This window comes from Numida meleagris, chromosome 1 (genome assembly GCF_002078875.1).
Source record: "Numida meleagris isolate 19003 breed g44 Domestic line chromosome 1, NumMel1.0, whole genome shotgun sequence".
Classification (NCBI taxonomy): domain Eukaryota; kingdom Metazoa; phylum Chordata; class Aves; order Galliformes; family Numididae; genus Numida; species Numida meleagris.
In genome coordinates, this window is record NC_034409.1 from 14,443,093 (window position 1) to 14,471,052 (window position 27,960).

The window sequence follows — 27,960 nt, forward strand, 5'->3', positions numbered from 1 at the left end:
CAATTTCCTTAACAGAATTACTAAAACATACTCACTGAAATTAAAACTTTACCTTAACTATTTCTTCAATGAAACAGACATGTGAAATAGGATCTCTTTTCTTTGTCAATAGTTTCTGCAAGTGCTGCACCTGTAAGAAATAATTGAGAGGAAAAGTGACATTTGATATATTCAAATATCTTATATACGAAATTCCCTCACAAATAATCAGGGATTAGCTGCTGAGTACCTGTCCACAAGCAGCACAGATCTGATCCATGAGTTTCTCCATGTTTGTCCAGAGAGCTGCCCGAAAAGCTGCTGTGTTCCCCGGTGTTGGCATAGCAGCTCTACCAGGGCCACCTACATACGTTTTAAAAACACATAATAGCATATTTCACATGTGAAATGTAAAATACATAGACTGACATCAGAAATGTTGTTTAAAAAAAGAACAGAGGAGCCTAAACTAGCTTTGAAACAAAGCTTTGTGAATGGCTTCAGCTGTTTCAACTTCTAAATCAATTAAATTCTGAAGTTCAGCAAGGATAACTCAACGTTAATCACTATTATCTGTTTTACTGATTCATATCTCCACAGAAACACCAAGGTAGTGCCAATGAGCATGCTGCAGCATGTAATAGCAAGATATAACCATCTCAGCTCAGGACTTAAATGTACAGGTGAACTGGAAGAAGTGATATGAAGAGCATGCGACTTCTATACCATCACTCTCCTTGAGGGGGCTATATTTCTTTGTTATGCTAGTGATCATATTTTCAGACCACAAAATCGCTGCAAGTTTTAAAAAAGTGTTAAATTTTCACCACAGCTAATCCTAGTGATCGTTTCCAAGCACATCAAAGACAAGAAAATCATCGGGAGTAGTTAGCATGGCTTCACCAGGAGTAAGTCATGCCTGACCAACCTGAAATCATAAACCTGAGGAATAAAAAGGGAGCAGTGGATATTGTCTATCTAGACTTGAGTAAGACTTTTGACATTGTTTCCCATGAGATCTTGATAGACAACCTGCTGAAGTATAGATTGGATGAGTAGACAGTGAGGTGGATCAAAAACTTGCTGAATGAACAGGCTGAAAGGATAGTAGTAAGTGGAGCAAGTCTATTTGGAGTCCAGTTATGAGCAGAGTACCCCAGGGATCAATACTGGGTCCAGCCCTGCATGTCCCTGCTTTAGCAGGGGGCTGAAGGATTTGGACCCAGAGGTCCCTACCAACCTCATCTATTACATGATTTTGTGATTCAGTGCCAATGTTCAAATTTGTCCTTCCACATCTCCTCAGTATTCTTTGGTATCTGAGCTAATACGTGAGAACTACGTGTGGGAACTGTACAACCTTCTCTCATGTTAAAAATAGTGCTTTGAAAGGAACTCCATCTGACAAAAGCATCACAGTGTAGTTTCATGTTTGTTCCACTCCTTGCAAACAATCTCTACCCATACTTCCACCAACACAAAGAATGTAGAATTTGGATTCATCTTTCCATGACAAACTCCTAAGAAAATGCTGCAAAGTTGTAAACTAATGAGGACAATTTCCTGGGCAAGTGAGGAAAATGAGGAGTTAAAAATAAAGGAAAACTTCTGAGCACAATTACAATAAACAGACTCAATCTGAGTTTTGTATTAGATGATTTCTGAGACATACCTACTAGTTAAAGCAAGGAGGGAAACATTCCTATGACACGTTTGGATGTGAGTTTCTTCTGTTTGATAAATTATCTATTTCTGTTAAAAAAAATCAGGTACAGCTCTGTGTAAAACAAATATACCTCTTGTAACAGTTTGAGATGGTTGGGTCAGTACTTTGATATCCAAAGCATTTTTTATGTTCTCCTCCAGGACTGTGCAGTATCCATCCACGACATTAGCAATGGTATCCTTTAGAGTTCCAAGGTTATAAAAAACCTGAAGAGCAGTCCCCACTTGAGTAGGACTCTAGAGAAAGAAGATTTTTTAAAACGTCAAATACCTTTAACTGCAATATGGATTTCTTTACCCATGATCTAGGAATCATTTTACAGGATAAGTACATCTTAAAGTTCAGATTGCTAATCCATTTCATTTAACATTAAATAAACTGTACGCATAACAGATTAGAGGGTAAAGGAGAGGGATGATTTCCTTTGACTGCTTAGCAATGCTTAGCTTTGCTTCCTTTGGCAGTATCCTCTGAAAAAGAACATAAAAAAGGGAACTGGAAGCATAGCTGGAAATACTTCCTGAGGTGGGTTACCAGTGATTGATTCAATAATTCCTAGGTTAGTTACAGTACAGCTATAATCACCTATGGTGTAACTAGTAATATTGTTTTAACATATAATATTTGTTACAGTACTGTCATTTAAGTGCCACACAGTTGATTAAATCTCATACAGACTTAAAGAAAAAAAAAAACTGAGGGCCAGCAGAGGCAAGCAGGCCAAGACCCTACTGCTGATTGACGCAGAATTAAAGTTTGTATTTCTACATTTTTACTTCTAGTGCTGATACTAAATGTCACATCCTATATTCCTCATAGCAGAATTAAGAATACAAAGTAACACAGTGATTATTTCCAAAGCCTGATAAAAAGAAAAAAAGAAAAAAAAAGTATGTATTGTGAGCTTTCCCAAAATACAAGAGAGTAAAAAATTATCCAAAAACTTTTCAGGTCCATTGTTAAAGAAACCTTTTATTAAGATTAAGTTCCACTGAGCAACACTACACATTGGCACAGGTGTTATTCAGCAATAGAAAAACCTCAAATTGTTGCCTTTGGGAACAAAGCACTGTCATCCAGACATTGATTACTGCTTTTTTCTTTAGCATTCATAGGCAATTAGTGGAGGGGGTGATCAGCTGATCATCCATACATCAGAGATGCAACCTTTTGTCACTTTTCTTAGTGACCGCTGCCAGCAGAGAAGAACATGGTCTGGCAGAAATCCTAGCACCCAGACTGGATGCAAGCATCTGAGACCACAGGCACATCCCTCCAGAAACCCCACGCTGACTTTCCTCTAGCACTGAGGTCCCATGCCATTGCACTGCTCTTGCTTCTAGCAGCAGCAATAGCAGCTGCTGACTTAGTATTAAAGGAGTCTCTACTGCAAGACCCACGCAACTTTGCTTCACCTTCCCCAGGTGACAGTTTTCTTCAGTCAGACACTCTCGAGTGAAAGAAAGTGGATGTGCTCATCTAACCCCCAAGTGTGGGGACCTTGCACTGATGCCACAAAAGTAAAGCTATGATACGGCTGTTGGATTGAGGATTTGCTGGTTCATCCACTTACTGCAACAAGTTTCCTAATTAATAACGAACAGTTTATTTTTCCCAAATCTATGGCTTCATAGGTGACAGTGCTATACATCCATGTTCACGGTACTCTTTTTAGGTTTTCTGTGTAACTATGAAGATCAGAATCAAAGTTAAAGCAAACAAGGTAGATCCCATCTCCTTGCTCAATTCCGATGAGGAGTTCCCATCTTCAGAGAAAAGCAATATAATATTAGGCATGCAGTATGGTCTGCAGACCTTACATTAACTGTACCGGTTTCTTTTTCCAATCAGTGTGGGCGTTAACAAGCATTCCCAGCATAGTATTATGGGTCTGGGACTTGTAGGTTTAGTTTTCTGACAACTGGGTACGCTGTAAAATTTCTAAGCATCCTGTGGGTGTGCTTGTGGAGGTGGATAAGTAAGCCATAAAGACTGGAAGATTAATGAGATGTCGGAAAATGAAGAATAGTATAATGCAAGGAGGGAATTTGGGGATAGAATGAACAAGAGAAAGAAAATACAAATGGGAAGTGAAAGGGAAATAGAATGGAAAGAAAAAAAAATGAAACTGAAAGGAAGGAAAGTAAGAAAAGACACATCCCATTTATAAGTCTGAAATTGTTCTGATTTCTGCAGACTATCTAAAAAATTTTAAATCCAGACAAAATCGTTAAAGAAAAATCAATACCATCTTAATGCAACACTAACAGTCAGACATCAGTAAATGCTCATACATTAACTGAGAAAAAACAGAATAGCATCAAAAGGCAAACACAGCACTGTCTATCCAGCTTCAAATAACCTATGGTCAGATACATTCCTGATAAATAGGCAATACATAAAAAAATCCTGTGACCCTCAGTGCCCCTACAGGTTAGGAAACTAACTCTGCTACTGGTCAAGAAAGAAATAAAAATGTGTTCTCACAGAGCCCTAGGCTCTGTTTTAAAAGACCTGGTTTTAGACAAAGGATGTTAAACAATTCATTCTGAAGTTAGGAATAGGGAATAATCCAAACACACTCATGTAAACCTGCTATGCACTTAAAGTATCTTTGAAATTCAGCAGCAAATGGAAAAAAAGGTTATGCAGATGCCCTACTTCTTCTTCCTTCAAATTGTGGAATGGCTGCTGGCAGAGGGGTTCTAGTTCATGTATTCATCCTGTATAACAGGGATTAGAGATATATTAAAACCCTGATAATACACTAGGAACATATACAACGTTTTTCTTACCACAAAAAAGTCTGTGTTTCATTTGCCCAAGACAGGCAATATGAAGTCCATTGTTGGTTCAGCACCAGCCTCAAGAGAATTGCATTTGCTATGCACAGCTAGTTTCTTAGTTTAGACAATATGTTTAAAAAAAAAAAAGAGCACCTCTTGGGAACAATTGTATTGTGTAGAAATAAAACATTGGAAAGCAAGAAGAAAACAGTTACACTTCAAGACTGTATACACACCTTAAAATTAGACTGTTTACCATTAATACATACTGAAAAAAAAAATTAGACAATCAGTATTGCAGAACTTGCCACTACCAACAGACTTTCTTCATAAGAAATTGCCTCTAATATTTTTCCTCTATTTGAGAAAGCTTAAAGCTAAACATTTTTGAGAATCAAAAGATTGTCATAGCTTTTCTCAAATGTAAGGATACCCATTACCAGCAGGAACGCAAAGAGATGGTGCCGTCGTACCAAATGCTCCTTTTCTCAATCACTCAAAACTGTTAATTTTAGTAGAATCATTTTCGATCAATTTTATTCCATCCCACTTGGTCCTGTAGAACATCATAGGCAGGCAGAAAAGAAGTGACATGGAATACTTCTGTAGTCATTTAATATGAATGTTTATTTTTCCTTCACAATCTTATCATGCGGTCGTTTTCAGGAGAAGCCAACTAGACACAATAACCTCAAGATCCTGCCTGGTCCAAGACAACATCTAGAGTCATTCTGCAAAGCAGGACCCTATTTGGTTACTTCCTTTCCCAGAGAGATCATAACCCTGTGAAGACTAGATAGAAAAAAAGTCATTACAGACTTAACACAAATAAATCTTCAGTCTGGAGAAGAGGAGGCTCAGGGGAGACCTCATCGCTCTCTATAACTACCTGAAGGGAGGTTGTAGTGAGCTGGGAGTCAGCCTCTTCTCTCTTATAACTAGTGACAGGACGAGGGGGAATGGCTTCAAGTTGCACCAGGGGAGATTTAGGCTGGACATTAGGAAATATTACTTTTCTGAAAGAGTGGTCAGGCGCTGGAACGGGCTGCCCAGGGAGGTGATTGAGTCACCGTCCCTGGAGGTGTTCAAGAAACATTTAGATATAGCGTTGAGAGACATGGTTTAGTGGGGTTGTTGGTGGTAGGAGGATGGTTGGACTAGGTGATCTTGTAGGTCTTTTCCAACCTAGCTAATTCTATGATTCTATGATTCTATGAAATACCTACCCAATTTCTAATTCATGAATATCTCGTATGATGAAACCAAGTCTTTTTTTTTTTCCTGTCAACACCACAATTGTCTATTTTATAATGTCCACCATCATAGGTTTTTATCTTGTCACTGCCACTAGCATTATCTGAACAATTTTCTGAAAGCATGGCTAAATAAAAAGCAATTTTCTTTTTCATTACTAGAAAAGCAGCTTGGATGAGCAAGCCTGCTCCTCACAAAGAAGTGCGGTGATGACACCCAGCTAATCTGGGGACAAGAAGATCCCTACCATAAGGCTGAACTGAAAATAAGAATACTAGATGACAGGCAAAATTAATTAGCTCAAGTGCCTAAAACACAGCTTCCAAACTCTCTGTCTTCTCAGGGCATAGGATTCACCATGTGTCCCATTCTTCTCCAGACAGCACAGACCCAGGGAACTCAGCATCTGTTTCTTTACACAACTCTAACTAAGTTAACTAACGCAACTACTAAGATTTCATGAAGAATTAGGGTTAGGTAAGTAACAGTCTCGTAGTTAAATTTCAGAAGTGCCAGTACCACATAATCAGAATAGACCTCCAAGGAAACTCTCTTAAGCATAACTGTTCAGAAGCACCATATACAGGGAAGTCAAGCTCTGTCCAGTCCCTCATTTAGTCTAGATATAAAAATATATGTAGATATTACAGAACAGCTGTGATTTCAGTGTGCTATCATAGCCTTACGTCTTTTATGGTAAAACTTTTACTATGTCCCCTACACAGACAGCTTAACAACATACAAAAAGAATTACATAGGTTGCTTAGCTAAAGGAATAGTTATAATTACTGATAAGTCCATGAATTCCACGTATCACTTCAGTAGAGTGGTCTGACACTAGGGCAAGCAGGAACTACCATGAGTAGTATTTTGAACAAAGACACAACATTCCCCAGCCCTCAAAAAAAATAAATGGCATAAACATACATTAAGAGAAGAAAAGAGCACAAACTGAAACAACCAAACCTGCAAGCAAACATTCACTGACTGGGAATGCAAAAGTTATTGCAGTTCTATTGGTATAAATAAAATAAAAATAAAATAAAAATAAAATAAAAATAAAATAAAAATAAAATAAAAATAAAATAAAAATAAAATAAAAATAAAATAAAAATAAAATAAAAANATAAAAATAAAATAAAAATAAAATAAAAATAAAATAAAAATAAAATAAAAATAAAATAAAAATAAAATAAAAATAAAATAAAAATAAAATAAAAAACAGCTTCCAGAATGGTACTTGGAAGTAACTTTGACTAGCACATAGAATTGAATAATTTTATTTGATAGTAGATTTACTATATTGGAAACTATTTTAGTTACTTTGCTTCATGTACTTCACACAGCTAATTTTGTTTCTATGAGACAGTTTTGGAATTTCCAGCACAGCACAGCTGCATGAGGTCACTTCAACAACCTGAAAAAGCATCCTTCATAGCTTCTGCAATGGTTTTAAATATGTAGCAAATACAAGCACACATATTTTGTTAACAACTGGTTGGTCTAGCTTTCTTTATGAGACTGAAAATCCCTGGTCAGCTCTTTCATTTACACTATTTTCTCCCTCTCACCTCTTACTACAGTACATCTCACTGCCTCCTTCAAGCAAATTTTTCACTGGTGTTTCAACCCCAAATGACAAGAACTCCTACTTGAAGGTGAAGTGATTGAGGAAGGTTTTGTAAGCACTTGCAGTTATCAATTACAAGTATATCTTAGTAGGCTCTTATGGACACCAAGTGTGGAAAAAAAAGTAAGAAGTTAATCAGAAATTGCAACACAGTTTAAGGAACTCAAAAAGAAGTGAAGAAAACCAAGGCCATCCAAAATGACCTACTGAATAGAGCTAAGACTTGTTGTTACTGAGACTTCTTGGAATTCTTGCTCCACAGTACCACTTTGCTATTTTAACTGCAGGAAAAAAAATAACAAAAAACTAAAAGTAGAAATTAAATGCCAATGAATTCTACAGTATTCTAAAAACAGTATTTTATTTCATTTCCAAACATCCAAGCCTTAAAAAAATTACCACAACTCCTAAAAATGAACTGACTTTGGAAAGCATATCTCTTTGATCACTATCATCCCATCTGTCTTTTTCTGTTTATCTTTAAAATCTAAGCAATACATTAAAAGGTTAAATTGACAATGGAAAGTCAAATACAGACTTTTTTCTAATGATCTTCCAGTTCTTGTTTTGACCTTTGCGGTGCTCAAAGGAAGCACGAAGTTAAGACATCATATTTTTCTACCGAAGGCAATGCTGACATAACAAGTTGGTTGACTCTAAAAAAAGCCTATTCTAAACCTTAAGAGGCTAAAATCCCAAAGGTAAACATTTAAATATGGCTAGGTTATAATATCTACCTTCTGTCAGCACATTTGGAATACACAACTTCCTGGTGTAGAAGGACTTCTACTTTCAAGAGGAAAACAGCTAGAAACCACACTGTTTCCTTCAGCTAGGCCAGGTTTTTGTTTCTTAGAGTAACAAGAAAGAAATAACAAGCAGCACTGCACAACAAAGGCTGAGAAAAGAAAGGAAAAAAAAAAGAAATAGCAGCAATAAAATACTAGAAAGCAAAGAAACAAGATTTTTCAACACAGCTAAATAGCTTGCCAAAACACTTATTCTCAATAATAGTGTAATCAAAGCAACAGATGGCTAGCAGCTAATGGAACAGAAAGGCATCAGGAACTGTCGTAAAGAATTATCTCATGAAACATCAAGCACTATTCCAAAGTTTACCATGCCTTAGGCTATCAACATGACAGCACTTTGAGAGAAAGTATCTGGCACCTCTGAGGACAGATCAGCTAGAGCAAGTAGATCATTACAATTAAAATATTTACCCTAGAGTAATATATCTGAGTTTAGAAAGAGTATAAATTCAGAATAGAAATTATACAAAATACTAAATCTAACAGTCTATAAGAGCATGGGGGTATCTGGGCCAAATCAAACTTCTTAAAATGCAGCTCGCACCTTACACAACTTGGCCAATCTCTAAAGCCGTACATTAAAGAAGCAGTAGGCCAGTTAAACTGAAGATGAGACTTCACTACAGAAAACCCAGTTACTGCTTTCTGACAAGGATTAGAGAGTCGCACTTCTCCTGCCCCCCATGCAGCTTCAAGTTGCACCTGCTGACTCAAGTCCATAACTAAAGCACAGAAGTGTAAGGACACAAAATCTCATTAGTACTTCTGATCTCTGGATGGCAGGTTGTGATCAGATGTTTTCTCTCACCCCAGAATATCATTATGTATGTGCTCACTCTGCTAGCTGGTTGAACAAAGCCATTACAAGCACAGAAATCTTAGGTTTTAGTTCTAATTCCATCTTAGCAGTTATGATCAGGAATGAGCACTACAGAGAGCTATAATTTGTTTGGTTTTATGTTTACAAAAAACTCTAATTCCAGACAAAACATCCTTTAAATGCTATGTTCTAAATGATTTAAATACCTACCAAAACCCATCTGGGGTTTCTTGTTCCCCTATGAGTCTTTGCAACAAGATAATAATTACCTACACAAGTGACAGCTTCTCATTTCTAAAATCAGTGTTACACATTGCCAACAGGTCTAAAGTGTCCTCAAATACATTAATGTGACAAATTTTAGAAAGTTATTTTATTTCAAATTATTTTCATTTATTATTTGCATGTTTAACTGATTGGGGACAATACTTGCAGCAGGAAAGAAGGGAGATGAAAGGGGAGATGAATAAATAATTAAGCGCCTGACTCGATCCACACAGAGGACATTATTCATCACCCAGGAACTGCAGCACTTTGATGTAAGACTTTTGTCTTACATCTTTCTGTGTTGCTTTCTGATGCAACACACTTTCCAGTTCTGTATGCCACTTCAAAATAACCCCAAAATTTAAATATTTTGTTATCATAAGAAGACATCCAAATGTACAATTATGCAGAATTTCACATGGTATTGAGCAGCAGATCGATAATACAATGAAACACCCATTTTTCAGAGGAGACTGAGACAAAGAACAGGTTCTTAACCTGAGAAAAAAGGCAAAATGAATTATATTATCTTGTTTAGATGAGTATCATGGCTTTTTGATCAGATTTTTCACTCTGCTGTATGCAGATGTGGCTTATTAATGCCTCATACGTTCTTCTTGGATCACCTAATTGCATTACTCCTGAACCTGTTAACAATCAACAGTCAACAGTACAAACCACAAATAGAATTACAGTCTGGAAAAGGCATTTAACAATAACATACTATCTTATCTGGAGAGAAAGAACCTCAGTGTAGCCTTAGTTTTGAAGGGAGACAGATACACTAAAGCACCAATTAAATAGACTGGGATGGATTACACAATGACCCAACCAAAGCCAGGGTCAGTCTCTGCTAGCAGAATTTCATACCCACTGTTTACCTATGAGCATTTAAACCAAACAGAAACCACTTCATTCAAACTGGTATAAAACACTTGAATGGACAGGGACTCCGGAGGAAGAATACTTTATTTCAATTGTGATTAAATTTGTTCTATAGGGACTAGACCCCTGTAATTAAAGCATTGCAATGTCTGTGACGAAGAAGAGCCTCTGTGTTTCTCATGCCAACCTTACCTCAACTATTTTCAGTGAGATCTTATATTAGCTTGCCTTTCTTATTTGGAACAGCACTTCCTCATTTTGCAGCTCTGCCTTAGCCATTTCCCATTTCACCCTCCACCTCTCCTGTAGTCTTGCTCTTAAAACAGTCCCTTCCATTCATATCTTTCTTAGCAGCTATCTTCAGCTTCTCAACTTACTTACCAGTTTCCATACTGACACATACTGTCCTCAGTCTCCTCCATCCTCCCCTTAGAGCATATTTTATTTACAAAGCCTTTCACAGTTGAGCTGCTCATAGCAGTGGCCTATGCCTCTCTGCATATAAATGGCTGAATCAATTACCGTATTTGCATTAATTATCCTAAAAAGCATTGGAATCAGATACTTTCCTGTACTTCTATATACTAGCTAGCCTTAGTGCAGTTTCAGTTTAGCAAGCTGGTCAGAGCTGACCCAGATGTAACGGTTGACATGCTTCCAGTCCACAGAAACCACCTGAACAGATGGACAACCAGAACACACCAGACTATGAAGCAGCCTCTAATTTAAAATCATTTCAGTCTGAGAAGAAAGCTGAACTCAATGTTATTAAACATTCCTGTGTTTTCATGACTGATACTCTACGCGGAATAATTTTTTAGTGATCACAGATGACATTTACTAATTGGTATGAAACCAAACTAAGCATTTCATGTTTCAGAATAACTAGTCTCAATGGGAAGATCTAAAATGCAAGGTAATTTTTTCCTAACCCACACAACGCATAGCTACTAATTCCAAAAGATATGTAAAACCAGCAGAGCTACCCATGCTCTTTGAAAAGCATTATCAACCTCTAAGTTAACGTGTATTTAAAATGTCATCAACAATGGAAGATTTTTAACATTTTGTTGGCAATTGGGCAAATTAATCAAGATGAACCTTCAGAAAAAAAAAAAAAAAAAAAAAGACCATGAGTGAATTTAAAAATCATCCAGCTGATTCTCTTATAAAGTTGTCACTAAACAGAACATAAAGATTTTGGCAAACAGCTAAGTGATGATTCATAGCAGAATGAAGGGATATAAAACATTAATGACTTCTCAATTTTCACCTATTACTTTACCATAAAAGACAGTTAGGTAGAACTACTGTACAGATTAGATATATTTTCAGGAATATCCATTTATAGAAACTATTTATAAACCACTTTCTTGCACTGTCATAAAAACAGGAACAAAAATGATGGGATTAGCATGGCCACTGAATAACAAATCCTTACAAATAAACACCGGAAAGTGCAGGCTATTTGTTGTGCTGCACTGAAAAGTACAGTGAAGTACTGGATAATGGAGTATTTTCAAGTCACAGATTTTCAGTCTAATTCTGTATTTATGAGTCACAAACACCTACAGGAAAAAAAAAAGAAGAAGAAAAAAAAACCCAGACACAGAATCTGTCAATCCATTTTGATTAACCATTTATGCAAGCTAAGAGCAGTGAAGAATTTTAAAAATACTGCCCCACAGTTGGACATCAATTACATTAAGCTTCCTAAATTACCTTTACATAGGGCAAGTGCACAATGGCAAAGTGATATAAAGCTTTCTACATCACAGCTGAAAGCAAAGTCCACACAGTCCCATAATCTGTTTCTAAATTCAGTATATACATTTCAATAAATGCACAGATCCATCAAAATCGGAAAAATCAGAATCTCACAGCATAAAGAGATAATCACTATGTCTATTATTTCCAAGGCTTTATAACCCAGCGGTAAAAAAATAAATCAAAATGTGAAAATAAAACCTCTGCTAATTTTACAAGAATGCCTACTTGCACAGTGTAAAAGATGAATCAGCTAGTTTACAATGACTTCTCCACTAACAAGTCTTTCTTTTTTCCTTAACAATCCTTTTAAGAATATATACTTTCAATATATATATATACTTTCAATAACAGAAATATATATATATATATATATAAAATTTTCCTTTACCTATTCTCTACTTATTAAATATTGTTTTCCAATACTTCTACCAGGAATGAACGTGACCAAGAAATGTTACAAAACACATCCAGGAACTTAAATGACTAGAGGTAAATGAAATTCTTTGGTATTTGCACTCGCTGCACATTTTTGAGATTTCCTTTAGGTTACTGTATTTGTTACAGAGATTAATCACTAATACTCCAAACATTTATTATTTCTATTATCTTTTGAATCACATTCATATATGCATTTTTACACTGTTACGGATCAGCATAGTGATGAAACAATTAACAAGTTTTAGAAGGCGCTGTGAATGTAACAGGAGAAGAAAGTGAATCCACCAACCTCAGCATTACTAGCAGTACCACGTTCGTGTCATTTTTTTATTTTCTGCATTTTTTACTAATAAGAACAAATGCATTTGGTGTTTTCTCTGGCAAAAGCACAGGGAACAAACATCCCATGACTTGGGATCTTATACCACTTCCACATTTACTTCACATTTTCCATCTGGAAGATAAAGACAATGACCCACAACTGAGATCTGTGTTAAAGGTATACCTATTTAAATATTGCAGCACACATCATCAGTCACTTATTTTCAGTTTATAATTAATTTTTTCAAAGAAGAGAAATGTCTGTCCACGATTTCTTGGGAAAAAAAAAAAGTAGATGTTTACATTTACATCTAACATTTACAAGTTAGATTTGATAGCGATGTGTGTAATTAACCAAAAAGGACAATATTGCCAACACAGCACTGGAACAGATTCAGTAATAGGGCATTTTTAGGAATCAGATCATACATACGTTGCAGGATACATAAATGCAAGGCCAAGCCCAGTAACGTATTTTCCCCTAGTGAAAAGCAAGAACATGTATTTTCTTCTCAACACATCCCTGTACACTTCCTTCCTCTCCTACTCTGCCTCTTGAGCATCTGACAAATACTTTTAGTTTTTAAATGCTGAAGATTCTCTTTCATTTCAAACTGTTGTCGTGACAGGTTTCCATAGTGCTTCCCTGCAGCAATCATTGCTTCTGCCTTCTCGATTTCTATTTTAAAAAATAACTTAGAGTAGCAGAAAAGGAAGATTAAAAAAAAAATGCTCAAATAAACTGCCTCTGCACTACGGCCAGAACAGCAGCAGAAAGGATGCAATGTTGAAAGACACTGTTCGCTCTCCCATACCCCTCTGAAGGTTTAAAGTCACTGGAGAGAAGGCAAACTTATTTTTATTATCAGTTTCAACCACATTAATTCTCTGGTAAGAAGTAACAGCACTGCAGTTAATGAAAATTCAGTGAAACAGCAGTTCTTTTAACGGCTTCAATCTCTTTTCAAGTTATGGGGAAAAAAAAAAACAATCCACTAACTAGAATCTGGCCTCAGGAGCTTGCTCAGGAGTGACTGTCAGCAAGTCACTGAGGCCTACATCCCCCAACTGACCTGAACTCCAGCTTCCCAGGTACCAAGGACACGCTGCCCTTCATAGGCTATGGCTGTTCTCCCATTTGACTCGTAAGCCCTGCATACCTTGGGTCCACACCATCTTTATTAAGGAGATTCAAATAAATGAGTACAAATGAGTTGTCTGATTTGCACAAGTAAATGATAAGACCTCACAAGCTGGTAAAAGATGACAGAGGTGCCACAGGGACAAGCCATAGAACAGCATGCTACCGCCCTAGACATGCTGGAGCTGCAGGGCAAGGCACTTTTTAAAAATGAGAAACAGCTCAAAGCCTTTCAGGGGTTGGAATGACATCAGGTTTCACTCCCACTCCCTGAAGATGTGTTCCAAGGCCTGTAATACTGAACACAAGCGCCTTCATGCTCCAAGGCCTGAAATACTGAACACAAGCACCTTCCATTCTTTCTCTCCTTCCTTCCTTCTGTGAAGTTAAACAAGCAGCCACTCATGCCTAAAAGGCTCAGGTACTTAAGTTGAGTAAAGGTATTGGCTTGGGAATGATGGCAAAACAATTTCTCTAACAGCTACAAACATGTGCCTACATAAAAGAAGGGGCAGGTTTTGCACAAGGACCTCTCTCTCTCCCTCCCCATTTTTACTGCTGTAATGTTTACCGTGTGCAGCAAGACTTAAGAGCATTATAAAAATCTCAGTCTTTCCATCGCAAAACCAAAACGTTGATACTTCACCCCTATTGCAAAGATGCTCTAAGGGTAACAGCAACTCAAAGGAGTTCTGGTAACACGGATAATGGACTTATTTAATCTGAATCAAACTCAGGTAAAGTTTTACTGGAAAGACAAGTCTCTCAGATCAAAAACAGAAAACACAGAATACCAGGGAATAGCAACAACATTTTACTAAGTGCATCTGGAAACAATGTGCAGTAAATATGAAACTTGGCACAGGGGATTTCTGGCAGTTGTGAAAAGGTTTTTCAGACTCTGTACATGTTTTCCTTCTGCTTGAAACTTGAGTAACGTACATGATCTAAAACCATGATTTTTGATTTATCCCGAATACAAAGAACTCATCTGACAAAATGTTACAGCTTAGTACTCTCTCTCAGTGAACTGATCCATTAAAACCATGCACACAGTTGTAGAAGTTCACACAAAGACTAAACAAAATAAGACAGCTGAGCACATCAGCTAAAAACTGTATTTTCTGTTTATATATCAACAGATAAAGCAATGCAGACTGACAAAAATAAAAAATACAAAAAGATCACGAATATTTTATCTTTTACAAGAAACATAAATAATTTAGTTACTCTAACCGAATACACATACTCTGAATGATACACATTAAAAAGTAGTCCTAGTTTTCTGGTATACTAAATGTCTTAAACAGAGACCAAAATGTCATTTAAATCAGATATTGCTGACAAGATAGCAGATGATTGAAATCCATGCAATTTTTTTTAGACAGAAGTCTAGAGGAATGCCCAGAAAGAGATCCTCAGTATATAACACTGTCCTCCTCCTGTGCTCAAATCCATCACTGCTACGTCATACACATTATTAATAATGACATACTACACAAGTTAAGATCAAAAATGCACAATTCTACTTTTAACAAAATGCCACTATCACCACTGGAGAAACAGTACAGCTGACAGATCTGGGAGATTTGAGCACGTTTTGACAAAAGGAAATTTTCTGCTGTCCCCTTCAGCTTATTAATGTAGTACGATACTGACTGTGTAACTTCAAGTGTTTAAATTCTGCAATGCATATATATTTTAATGTATGAATTTATATTATTTACGTAAGTTCTGGAGCATCACCCCAACCTACAGAAGTACTGTGTCCATCTTCCTTCAATTCTAATGTTACTTGTGTTTTCAAAAAACAATCTCTGATATAGAAACGGAAAGCCTGAAAGGCTTAATGTGATAGTTACCTCACACAAAAATTATCTACATGTAATTTGTACTTAAATTTCTAAGACATAAGCTATAGTCTACTCTTTTTTCATGATTCTATTATCTTTACATATGCAGTATATTGAGTGAGTGAGTGGGAGTGGTGATTACAGTACAAATATTTTGAGTGAAATTCCACACTAGATCCCTTCAAATTACTTGTAGTATCTTAGAAGAACATTACCCCTCAAAATGCTGAGAAATTTTCTCTCTGAGTATACTTACAAAGCATTCCCTATGCATGCACTGAGTCCCATCAAGCCACAAACTTACATCCTTTGGTCCACTTGGGCTGTATTTCAATATTATACTCCAACTGAAAAGCTTGAGCATATATCAGCCAATAGCTTAAACATTACTGAAACGCATGTTGAATACTTTTACTTGGGAAGACATTATTCAGGTTCAAATCTCTATAGCATCCACTGATGGAGAGTGTCTTTTCTCAGACATTGGTCTATGTTTCCCAAGCTGAAATTCTTCCCTACTCTATTTAATAAGCATTCTACATAACATGCATTTTATCGGTCTGACTAGCAATAACTTTAACTTTTTTTTGTTTTGTTAATTTTAAAAATACTTGTTTTCTTCAGTAATTTTTCATTTATCAGTTATTGTTTTTTTTTAATTTTCATCATTATCTATCCCACGTTATCTGCATTTCTCTTGTGGTTTGCTTATCAAAGCCAGCCACTGATGTCCTTGCAAGTAACAGGACTCCAGGTAATGGGTACCTAAAAAAGTGATCATGCAGATTTTCACCATTCTGACAGGCTACAATGATTTTCTTTTCTTCCAGCTCTAAAGTATGCTGCTCACCTACAAACACAAGTAAGCAAACTGCTAGTATACAATGTCCTTGAACGCCGTATGCTGACAGAGTCATGAATTTATCAATGTATGAAATACAGAACTGAGTTGTAGATGAGATGATTTACTTTGTTCACAGTAACAAGTATTTTCCATTAGTGGTAACAAAACACATCACTATATTGTGTCCATATGCATTGTTTTGGACTTGTACCACCCATTGCCTAATTGCTGCCAATCACTGTCACTACCCCCATTTTTCACTCTTTCTTCTTTGATAGCTTTCCTTGACCTTGATTATTCCAAGGAAGATTGGCACAGTGGAAATACAGAAAAATACAAGAATGTCCAGAGTATCATATTAAAATTGGGCATTCAATTGCATGTAAGAAGCAATTGAGATCTTCCTTTCATATTGATAATCTCTTAAGAAAAGTCAGTTGCTGCTAAGCCTGCCCCTCCTCCAGCTGATAATCCTGAAAGTCATACTTTTGCTTTTTCACATTCCAGAATATGGTTTCATACCTGTGTATTTAAATCATAGAATCATAGGACCAGGACTCTAACCATCTACCTACCACTAACCATGTCCCTTAGTACCACATCTAAACATTTACTGAACACCTTCAGGGATGGTGACTCGACCACCTCCCTCAGCAGCCCATTCCAGTGTCTGATCATTTTTACAGAGAAGAAATTTTTCCTAATTTCCAACTGAACCTCCCCTGGTACAACTTAAGGCCATTCCCTCTCACCCTATCACTAGTTACACAGGAGAAGAAGCTGATCCCCACCTCACCACAACCTCCTTTCAGGCAGCCATAGAGAGCGATAAGGCGTTCCCTGAGCCTTCTCTACTCCAGACTGAACCATTCCAGTTTCCTCAGCTGCTCCTTATAAGACTTGTGCTCCAGATCCTTCACAGCTTTGTTGCCCTTCTCGGGACACACTCCAAGGCCTTGATGTCCTTCTTGTAATGAGGGACCCAAAACTGAACACAGTAAAATCTCCACATGCATCAGTGCTCTGTTACCTTAACTCTTAAAGGAAAAATGCTTTGTTATCTATTGACACGTTATATTTTTCAGGAGTACATTACCATTGCTAAGCAGGTATGCCTATATTATAATGAACAACCTGTACTCATGGCACTAAAAAAAAGATAAAACCTATTTGTCTTAAAAAATTACAAACAGGTAAGTCAGGTAAGTTAACAGGCAGGTTACTAGTTTTTTTTTTTAATTCTTTAAATTGAATTGCACATCCTCTACAAAAATGTCCTTTAGTTCTTGATGACTATAGGCACAGTTGCAGAAATTCTCAAGTCCTATTTGTCATTTTACCTTTCACCTTAAATTCTTCAGTAACTCACAAGTCACAGTCTTTCCTAAACTACTGATTTATACTCACACATTTTTTTCATTAATAAAGGTAGAGAATGAGGAACAGTAATCTGAATGAGGAATGATAGAAGTCATGTGCACGAAGTTGGAGCCTGTAGGCATGCACATGCTATAAAATTGAATGTTAAACTGACATGAGGACTACAGATCTCTTCACATCAGTAATATATTGAGACAGATTTTATTACTTACAAATAATTCATTTTAGTATTTCTTAAAACGTCTGTAACAGACTCTGGGTGTGATATGGGAATCTGAACAAATTTTTGGTCACTTCTTGCCTTGTGAAAAACTTTTGTCAAAACATTCTGCACAAGACATTATTGAAATGTCTATGAATCTAATAGAATATGTCCTCCACAGATGTAAACTATTTCCTATGAAACAAAATTACAGCTAACATCAAGAAAATTTCTTCTCAGGTGAGAAAAAAGAAAAAAGATACATTTCCCATTTTTTCCAACTCTTTGTCTCTACTCAGCAAGTGCAACAAAAACTTTGTCTTCCCAAAGTGTACAGAGGAAGGAAATCCAGAGTATATACATGACCATTTGTTTCTGTGCCTCTGATAGCTTGGATTCAGATGAATCAGAAATAAGCTAAAAATATTGGTTATCACAGAAAAAAAAAAAACTGCATAATACAGTCTTCCATGTTTTAGCATTTCAGAGTAAGAGCTTGAAATAGTATTCCTCCCACACTCAAAAAATTGAAGATATGCAAAAATTCCCACGTGCAACTTTATTATCTATTATTGAAGTGGAAAAGTGACAACATTGGCAAAATTTTGCCATTTTTGGTAATAAAGAAGGAAAGCAAATGAACTGGCTTCTGTCATGAATTTTCTAGTGAACAGCTGGGAAGGAGGAGGCAAACAGCAGCATTCCAAAAGCCACACTAAAAAAGATGAGCCACAGATTGAGAAAAGGTAAAAAGAGTGTCCATTTCTCTTTGGTTTGAGATAAAAAAGGGCAAAACAAAAAGTAAATCTGTAACCTATCAATAACAACATTGAGTGGTTAGAGCTTATATTTATCTCTTAGCTTAGGTGAACAAATACTTTGCAGAAAGACACCGTTAACATTGTATTACCTCTATCTCTGCACAAAATATGAGTCTTTAAAATGTTCTCATCTTACTCAATATTTTGTTGTCTCTCTTCTGTCTTTTCTATTTCACTAAGTCAGTGGCAAGCTTTGCATTTTCTTGAGACTCAAGCCTTCCTCTATAAGAAGAAAACCAAACAGTACAACAGTGAGGAATTAAAAATCAAACTTGAATCTGTCTCAACTATTCCTGAGTGTATAAAAATAGATGTGGAGTTATGTGCATCCATATAACAGAGATATAGTTTAAATTAGTAGTTAATATTCAAAATCTTCAATATGTAACATATATTTTTTAAAAAAACTAATTTACTAAAAACATGTACATAATTTATCTTAATAGTCCAATACTGGAGTATAAATTTAATGAAAGTTATTTTAAAATACAGTTTATTATGGTAAAATGAATTGTGTGATTCAGCTGAACTTGAGAAATATCCTTGGTCAAATCCAAAGAAACTTCAATATGGACTTCAGTAATTCAAATACTATTTTAAATGATATTTGAAAAATCTTACGTATTTAATACCATCTCAAAATATCTGCAGTTTCCTTGGAAATTAATTAGGATAGCAATTTTAATCATTTATATACTAAAAGCACTTACCAAATGGCAAATTCATTATCAGTCTATCACTGTTTTTTTATATGTAGACTAAGAGGACTTGGATTTTATACTTCAGTTAATTAACACCTTTTTTTCCCCACCAAGTTTTGCATGGCTACCATGTCTGCCTGCAGCATAATGCTCTACACAGTCTTAGCTTTATTTATTGTTGTCTTATAATACAGTTGGCAACACACCCATCTAAAGCTATTATTAAAAACGTAGTTAAAGCTAAATTTGTTTATCTAACAAAACGTGTAGCTGTTGCTTCTATGTTAATTAAGAAACTGATGATTTAAAAACACCATTACACATTCCACCATACAAATACTATTTTCCCTCTTGCTCTTGCAACCAGCTGTATCCTCAACACCTTCCCCTCTGACACCAGGGACTACTTATGTACTAAGCAGTAATAAAACACAGGATCAATACTCTACTGACTCAATGCCTGACCTTCAGTAGCAATTCATCCAGATCTCTGTCTGACCATCTCTAAAACAACAGTCAAAGGTTTCTGCAGTCCCCACGGTACTTTCCTGGATTACTCCCTGTACTATAGATATCCTGAAATAAAAGCTAGACACACACGGGAAAAGTTATTAAAAACTCCAACTTCTTTTGCACTACTTGCTCATTCTCCTCTCTGAGATGCTGACACCTCTGCTTTCTGAAGCCAAGGTAACTGCAACATGAGAGAGATGCATATCTTTGTAACTTTGTTTTGGTGCAATTTTTCTAATAAAAGCCATCTATTATTTTAACAAACATTTTCCAGCTAAAATAATATTACTCTAGGGAGGTGGATATTAATGATCAATGCTATCACTTCTGCTCTGATTCTCTTGAACAAATATGACCCCGTTCCAGAATCTTTAAAAAGAGAAAGGAAATATATATATTTGGTGCTACTTAAAAAATGTTTTTTGGGGTGTCATTTTGTCCAGAATCAAAAATGGTTGGAGGTTTGTGGTTGATGGCTTTATGTCCAGGAGGAGGCCGGTCATGAGGTGTCTCTCAGGGGTCCATCTTGGGACCAGCACACTTTAACATCTTTATCAACAACATAGACAGTGGAACCAAGTGTGATGATGACACCAAGCTGAGCGGTGTGGTTGATACAGTAGAAGGAAGGGATGCCATCCACAGGCACCTGGACAAGCTCAAAAAGTGGGCCCAGGAGAATCTAATGAGATTCAACAAGGCCATATGCAAGGTGTTGTACTTGGATCATGACACTCTTAGATACGTGTACAGACTAGAAGAAGAATGCGCTGAGAGTAGCCCTGTGGAGAAGGACTTGGGAGTTCTGGTGGATGAAAAGCTTGATGCAAGCCAACAGCATGGGCTTGCAGCCCAGAGGTCAACTGTATCCTGGGCTGCATCAAAAAAGGGGCCAGAAGGGTGAAGGATATGATTGTCCCCCTCTGCTCTGCCCTTGTGATGGTCCATTTTGAGTATTTCGTCCAGGTCTGAGGCCCACAGCACAAGAAAGATGCAGAGCTGTTGAAGAGGATCCATGAAGATGATCGGAGGGCTGGAGCACATCTTTTATGAAGAAGGGACCTGTTCAGTCTGGAGAAGTCTCCAGGGAGATGTCATTGCTGCCTTCCAGTATTTAAAGGTAGATTATAAACAGGGGGGAGACTGACATTTTACATGGTCTGATAGTGATAAGACAAGGGGAAATGGGTTTAAACCAAAACAATTAGATCAGATATTAGGAGGAAATTTTTTACTCAGAGAATGGCGAGGGACTGGAATAGACCACCGAGAGAAGCTAGGGATGTCCACTCCTTGGAGGTGTCAAAGGCCAGGTTGGATGGGGTACTAGGCAGCCTGATCTGGTGGTAGGCAACCCTGCCCACAGCAGAGGGTTCGAACTAGATGAATCTTTAAGATCCTTTCCAACCCAAGCCATTCTACGATTCTATGGAAAAAAAAAATCCTAATTTCTTCAAGTAAAATTTTTCAAGCAATGAAAACAAAGAAGTTCTAGGTAAAAGCATAAAGAGGTATTTCCACTTGGATGTAAGATTCAGGAGATTCTTCTTCTTTAAGCTTATTTCAAGCAAGTAGCCGTAACATTCACAACAGTGCAGTAAAGTTTCATGTTGTTAGCTCTACCCAGAGAAAAAAAAAGTTGTACTTATTATAAAATCAGATAAGCTACTCACAAACATAGCTGGCTACCCGCTGTATTGGTACATGGCGTTTTCAAGTCCCATTGACAATCAGCAAATACCTTGCTCCATTAATCATCATCATGTCACAGTGGCCAAGCTCAGCAGAGGTCAAAGTAGCTCCCCCCATAAAATTAAGGTAATGGAGCAGGAACGCCTACAGGTTTTACAAAATGCCCATAGTTTAAATACGCAGGTGGACAGAACATGGAAGATGTAGAAACAGGAGCAGGATACTCAAAATTGTCAGCTAGAGGAGATAGCAATGGCACTTCTGAGAGCTAAGATCCAAGAGATGTTAGCTCCTTTCGTTGTGAGGCTGAGCACCCAGCCATTAGAACACTTAGCTGCCTCCACTGTCTTGATTTCCCTGTGAAGATGATAACAGTGAAAACTTAAGAGTTAAGAGTTAAGTTCTTGCTTCTTAAGAGGCAGCAAGAACACACTTAATAAAAGCTTTAAATTGAATATTCGGTCTGCTTCTCTAACTTCCACACTTTCACACTCTGCTTATAAACCCCTGGACCTCGTTAATTCTCTTTTTTTTTTTTAAAAAAAAAAGCACTGCTTTCCTTTCCTGTATAATCACTGTGCACTTTTCTTGAATGCATTCTCAACAGGTAGCAGGATGTATGTACAGTAATTCCATGTGATGACACGTTGCTGACAGTTACAAGGCTGGATTAAGACAAGTAACATAAAGTCTCATCACAAAATTAAATAAAAGCTATGTGCTTTAATCCTTGGAAATCAAAATTGGCCTTTTTCCACTGGGAAGCATAACATAACTAAATTCACCACAACTGCAAATTAGGTTCAGCTATACCTCAAAGATATTTTTGACACCTCCTCTGCCTGCTCTCTCTCCTAGTTCAGTTTTAGGAATAGTCAACTACCCAGACAAAAATTACCACTTCTAATTGTTTCAGAGAAAATTAAAGGTAAGTGAAAATACAAGATTAATTCTACAGTCCTTTCTTATTTACTAAGGAACATTTTTTGAAAGATAATAGACTCTAAAGAGAGTGCACAATGAAATACATCTGAAGGCCATGTAAAAAACATATTTCCTGTAAGTCTGCAGGTGGGAAGGATAAAAATGTGAAAAGGAGTAGTATAGATATAATGGCTCTTTTTGGCTCTCAAGTGTGTGTTCTTGTGAAGCTATGGATTCCACAAATCTTCACTTGCAACTTTTGAGAAACTATGCAGTTCTGTTTTGCTCTCTATATCCTTGTACCACACACAGGCCTGTGGTAGAGCAACAATTACATTAATTCCCAAACTTAGGATTCCCCACCTACATCGGACTCTCCAAAAGACAAGTGGTCTCTGAGATTCTTACCAAACATCAAATAAATACCAAGAATAAAAGATCAGATCCAATTTCCCTCTCAAGCCATAGGGAACATTCACTCTAATGGTTGGCAGACTATTCCTTGGACAAGATTATTTCTCAAAGCTCAACAGGGTTACATCTTGTAGAATTTCACCTTACTCTTCCTCCAAACTGTTTGCAAGGGAGTACTTCACCCTGCTAGGGCCTTGACATAATGATAATGGCTCTGATTATGGCACAACTCAAGGCTAAAATGCTCCAGCTTGAAACAATGTAAAATTGCCGAGGTCACATAAGGTGATCTAAGTCTTTCCTGATGTGGATCTATTTCACTGTCATGAATAAAGTGAACCATTTTAATTGTTCTTTTAGCACCGATTACTAGAAATTAAGTGCAAATCAAATAATTATGATCTGGAAGAAAGAAAAATCTTTATGATTACTTAAGAATAATTCTCTGAAATTGCATATAGCCAAATAATAAATATACACTAATCAAGAGTATTTTCAAATTCTCTCAAGTCTTTTTTTTTTTTTTTGGCAGAATTCTAGAGGGAAAGCTTTACAAAAAAAAAATCAGTGGTTCAACCATATTAAAATCATCGATTTAATAGTATGGTCAGGCACAGCCCATTAAAAGGTTTTCTAACGAACAGTGCTTTTGCACAATTAGCTCTTCAGGTTTTTCAGAGATGGAAATACATGGGATACTCATAAATCCCTGTTATTAAAAGAAATAAAAAATGAAATAATTAGGACTTCCCAACTCCAGTAAAACCATATCAGATTAACAGAGACAAGTTCTGAATATATTTTAAACACAAGAAGTTTACTGAAAAGCAACTACTGAGAGTTATTCAACAGCAAAAGGGGAAGTTAGTCTAAATCATGGAATACCTTCAGTGAACAGATGATGAGAGGGTCAAGGCAGGAAGGGCTGGTTTACAAGCCATCCAAAACAAGTAAACTGTCGAAACATTATCAGCCTTTTACAACCCCATGGCAATTTGACTTGTAACAACTTCTGTGCAGAAATACCTAAGCAGCTTTAAGCCAAAGAAACAACTACATACAGTTTAACTTTTCAAGTTGTAAGGAGCTCATTAAGTGCATAAGCGCTTCTTAGTTACACCAACACTATATCCCTCAAACCTCTACCTTATGAAAGTCACCACCACACTAATCAAGTATCATCCCTAATTATCCACAGTTTCCTAGCCAACTCAGGTACATTTCTGACCTTTCTGAGATGTTCTAGATCCACTTTTTGATTTACAAATGATTTACAAGTCTACATGTCTCTATCTATTGACTAAGCCTAGACAAAAAGAGAACGTGTCATCCTTCACATTCTCAGGACAGCAACAGTGGCTCTCCTATTTGCAATATGTTTTTCTGTTCCTAGTGGACAGTTGTTACTTAAGAAGGCTTTATATATTTCAGTTATTCTTTAGCCATCTGATTTCTAGCACACTTCCAGTCTAGAGCATCCACTCATTTCATATTTTTCTGACCAGAAATTCACTGATTATAGTAATGTGGGCTTATTTTATTTTTTGAATTAAATCCTGGTCCACGATCCTTTATCCTCGAGAGGTATCTGTCAGCAAAACACACAGTGTAGCTAGACTTCGTGTTCAGCTCAGTGAGTATAAAAGGAAGGTCACAGAGAAAAGAAATATTTTATTTTGAAAAGATGACATGAACAATCTGTGACGTATTATGAAAATGCACCAATCCTTCCAGAATGACAGATTATGATTTCTTATTTTTTTTGCAAACTTAAGACAAACTATGGCAAGGATTCCTATGACTTGGCAACAACAAAAATCCTCCATTTGCCTTACTGACTTGTTCTGTTTCTCTAGAGGAGTGCTGAATCCTTGTTCACTATCTTCATTTGCTGACAAAGTACATAAGGCAGCACTGCAGAAATTATGGCTTCCTACTGCTCATTTGAACTTGTTAAATCATTACATCAGGGAAAATGCTAGTGCCTGTATATAAATATCTCAAGGACAATAAAAATATTCTTTAAACTTCTAAGGGATTAAAGGATGATCTGATAATGTAAGAATAAATCCTAAAATATCTCAGCTTCTTCTCTAGGCCTCTGTGCTGCAAGGTCTTGTGCATCCATACAACACTGGCAATAAGAACTCAAAGATGAAGTCCAATCCTGATCCAGTGTGGTAAAATGAGCTGTCTCTCTAACATTAGCCTCTGTGGACATCCATGTAAGGTATCATTTTCTGTTCTGTTGTGATGATAATGAGTGAACAATTCTTGTATTAAAGGATCATGCTTTGGCTCAAGCAACAGTGAAGTGCTGAATTTCACCCGTAGGCATTAAGATAACTCTCCAAGGAGATGTAATTTAAACATGGTCTTATATGCCAAAACAACACGTTTTTTCATTAAGAGAAACTGAAAACAGCATTTTCAATGCTCAGTTTTGTTTTACATGCTAAAAGTCTTTGCATTGCATTTAAAAGTGTTCAAAAGGCTACAAAAAATAAACAAACAAACTGCATAACAGCTGGACTTTGAGAGGAAAAAAGTCCAATTTGCATTTGTTCAGAGTCAGTTCCATTCTCTTACATGGCTAGACACTTCATTCAAGGTCAGATAGTCCATCCTAACAAAAACAACCATGTTTTACAGATCTCTAACTCCTGAAAAATGTTCTTTCTTCAAAGAGCAAAATGGTTATGTTCAAGCTAATGTTCAGAACTAGAATAAACGCAGGTTGTATCAAAACAAATTTTCCAAGAATTCCTCACAGCTCCTCTGAACTTTGTGGAATTGCTCTGACATTTAACATGGTATCCTTTTTATTAAAACTCCAAATCAGAGACTTCATACAACTTTCTTAGGGGATAAATGCTGCTTGATGAAGGGCATAATTATGTCCAGGTGCATCTCACTTGCTTTTTAAAGGAATAAGAGGCAAGAAAATTTGCATTAAAAGGGCATTAATTTTTCAGCATTGCTATAAACCAAATAGGTATGATCGAGTTCCAGTGGATTCCTAAAAGGGAAACATTTGGGCTAATAATAGCTATTTCCAGGGACAATGTCACCTGGATAAGCAGCATGACACAATTTATGCCATACACAGGTACAGGACTGAGGTTAACTGTAGCAGTCAGCAAATTAGGATTAAATTTATATATATACGTTAGTTAAACTGACTTTTCAAACTTGTTTTTTATGAGAATGTCAATTTGGGAACTCAAGATTTCTCTGTTTATCTGAGCTTACTATGACTATTGCTTATGAAACGGAACCTAATGTGAAGTGCATATGGGATAACTAGTATTAAATTTCTAGCCTTGAAAATCTAACAAAATACTGCATTACTCAGTGTGTCACGGTTTCAGGCAAAACGGCGTTAGCAGCAAACCAATGTTTGTTAAAAGATTATTTTACTCAAAAATTCGTATAAGCTACTAAACAAAAAGTAATTTACCTTGTAACAAAATCCGTTATTTCCCTCCAATCCAGTGAGCCGTCATATAAAAACGTGCCTTCACAACGCTCTACATATCAATAATGCCTGTGAAACAGCTCATAAACACAGAAATGCTGTTTAGCTCTTTGAATAAAGTAAATGGTAGTGAATACAAGAATACTAGAATTAACAATTTTCCTTCTCAAGTTTCTTACAAAAATAATGGCAATGTAATTTTTGTTATTCTCTGTTTGTACTTTTGGAGTTCTATAACACTAATGAGAAAGCAATAACTATAGCACGTGATTGTTATGACTGAGTATACTTCTATTTTTTAAAGCCAATTGCAGAAATAATTAATGACAGCTCCTTCAGTTAATCTCCTTAAGTTAATCTCCTTAACTGAAGAAGCACTGGTAGCAGCAAGTATATACAGAACACTCATGATTTCACACTAATATGAGTGTAAAATAATGTTGAGGACTAAAAGGAATAAAGTTTTGTAAAAGTTTATGAGACACAGAGAACTCTTCAGGGATTTTTGAGACTTAATGGAATTACTGTGTGTAAATGACATATATTAACAATCTTGAAATTTGAAATGTTCCTGTTTCAGTAATGTCTATAGAAACAACTTCATAAGTTCTCATGTTAGTATTTAATAAATCAATTTTCTTACTGTTAACCTGTGACTGTTGTAAGAAACATCTCAGAGAATACCTCTGGCGAGGTGTTGCAACAGGCTGCCCAGAGGGTGGTGGTGTCACCAGCTCTGGAGGTTTTCAAGAAAAAGGTAAATGTGGCACTAAGGGACATGGTTCAGTGGGCGTGGTGGTGATGGGCTGATGATTGGAGTAGATGATCTTAATAAACCTTAATGATTCTATGAAGTTTCCTACTGATCTGAAACTCTGCTGGACGGCTGTTTTATGATCTGGCTGGAAAATGCCACAAAACCAAAAAAAGACAACATTTCTCCTTAGAGAAGACCATAGTTTTTCACAAAATTGTACTAAAAGTAAATATTCCTGTATTTTTCTCTTGGCACCACTGAGGAACATAACCAGCATATGCTGTTAACTTCACAAATTGAAAGTTCAAAATTTCAGAACTAATTGTAAATCTACAACAGTAATTTAGTCTCCTGTTGCCTGCTGTTAGTGGTGTTCAGAGATGCTATTTGATTTAACCACCAGGTTACTTTTTCACCAGGTAACTCACCGCTAAATGAGAAGGGTTTTTGCATTATATTCTAGATCGGGTTAAAGGTCCATCTACATCAGTATTTTGTCTCTTCTAATAGATCCATAAATAACTAAAGAACCAGATTCAGTCAGAAGTTTTC

The 27,960-nt window shown here is 36.5% G+C and overlaps 1 protein-coding gene across 1 annotated transcript in view; it reads right to left on the reverse strand.

The window, feature by feature from the left end:
* Positions 1-27,960, reverse strand: part of COG5 (component of oligomeric golgi complex 5) — a 185,938-nt gene that overhangs the window by 64,926 nt on the left and 93,052 nt on the right. The window contains exons 8-10 of the mRNA XM_021384587.1: positions 1,776-1,941; positions 230-342; positions 53-130 (exon numbers count right to left, since the gene is read on the reverse strand). Of these exons, the coding sequence (XP_021240262.1) occupies positions 53-130; positions 230-342; positions 1,776-1,941 (357 nt within the window). The remainder of the gene's footprint in view (positions 1-52; positions 131-229; positions 343-1,775; positions 1,942-27,960) is intronic.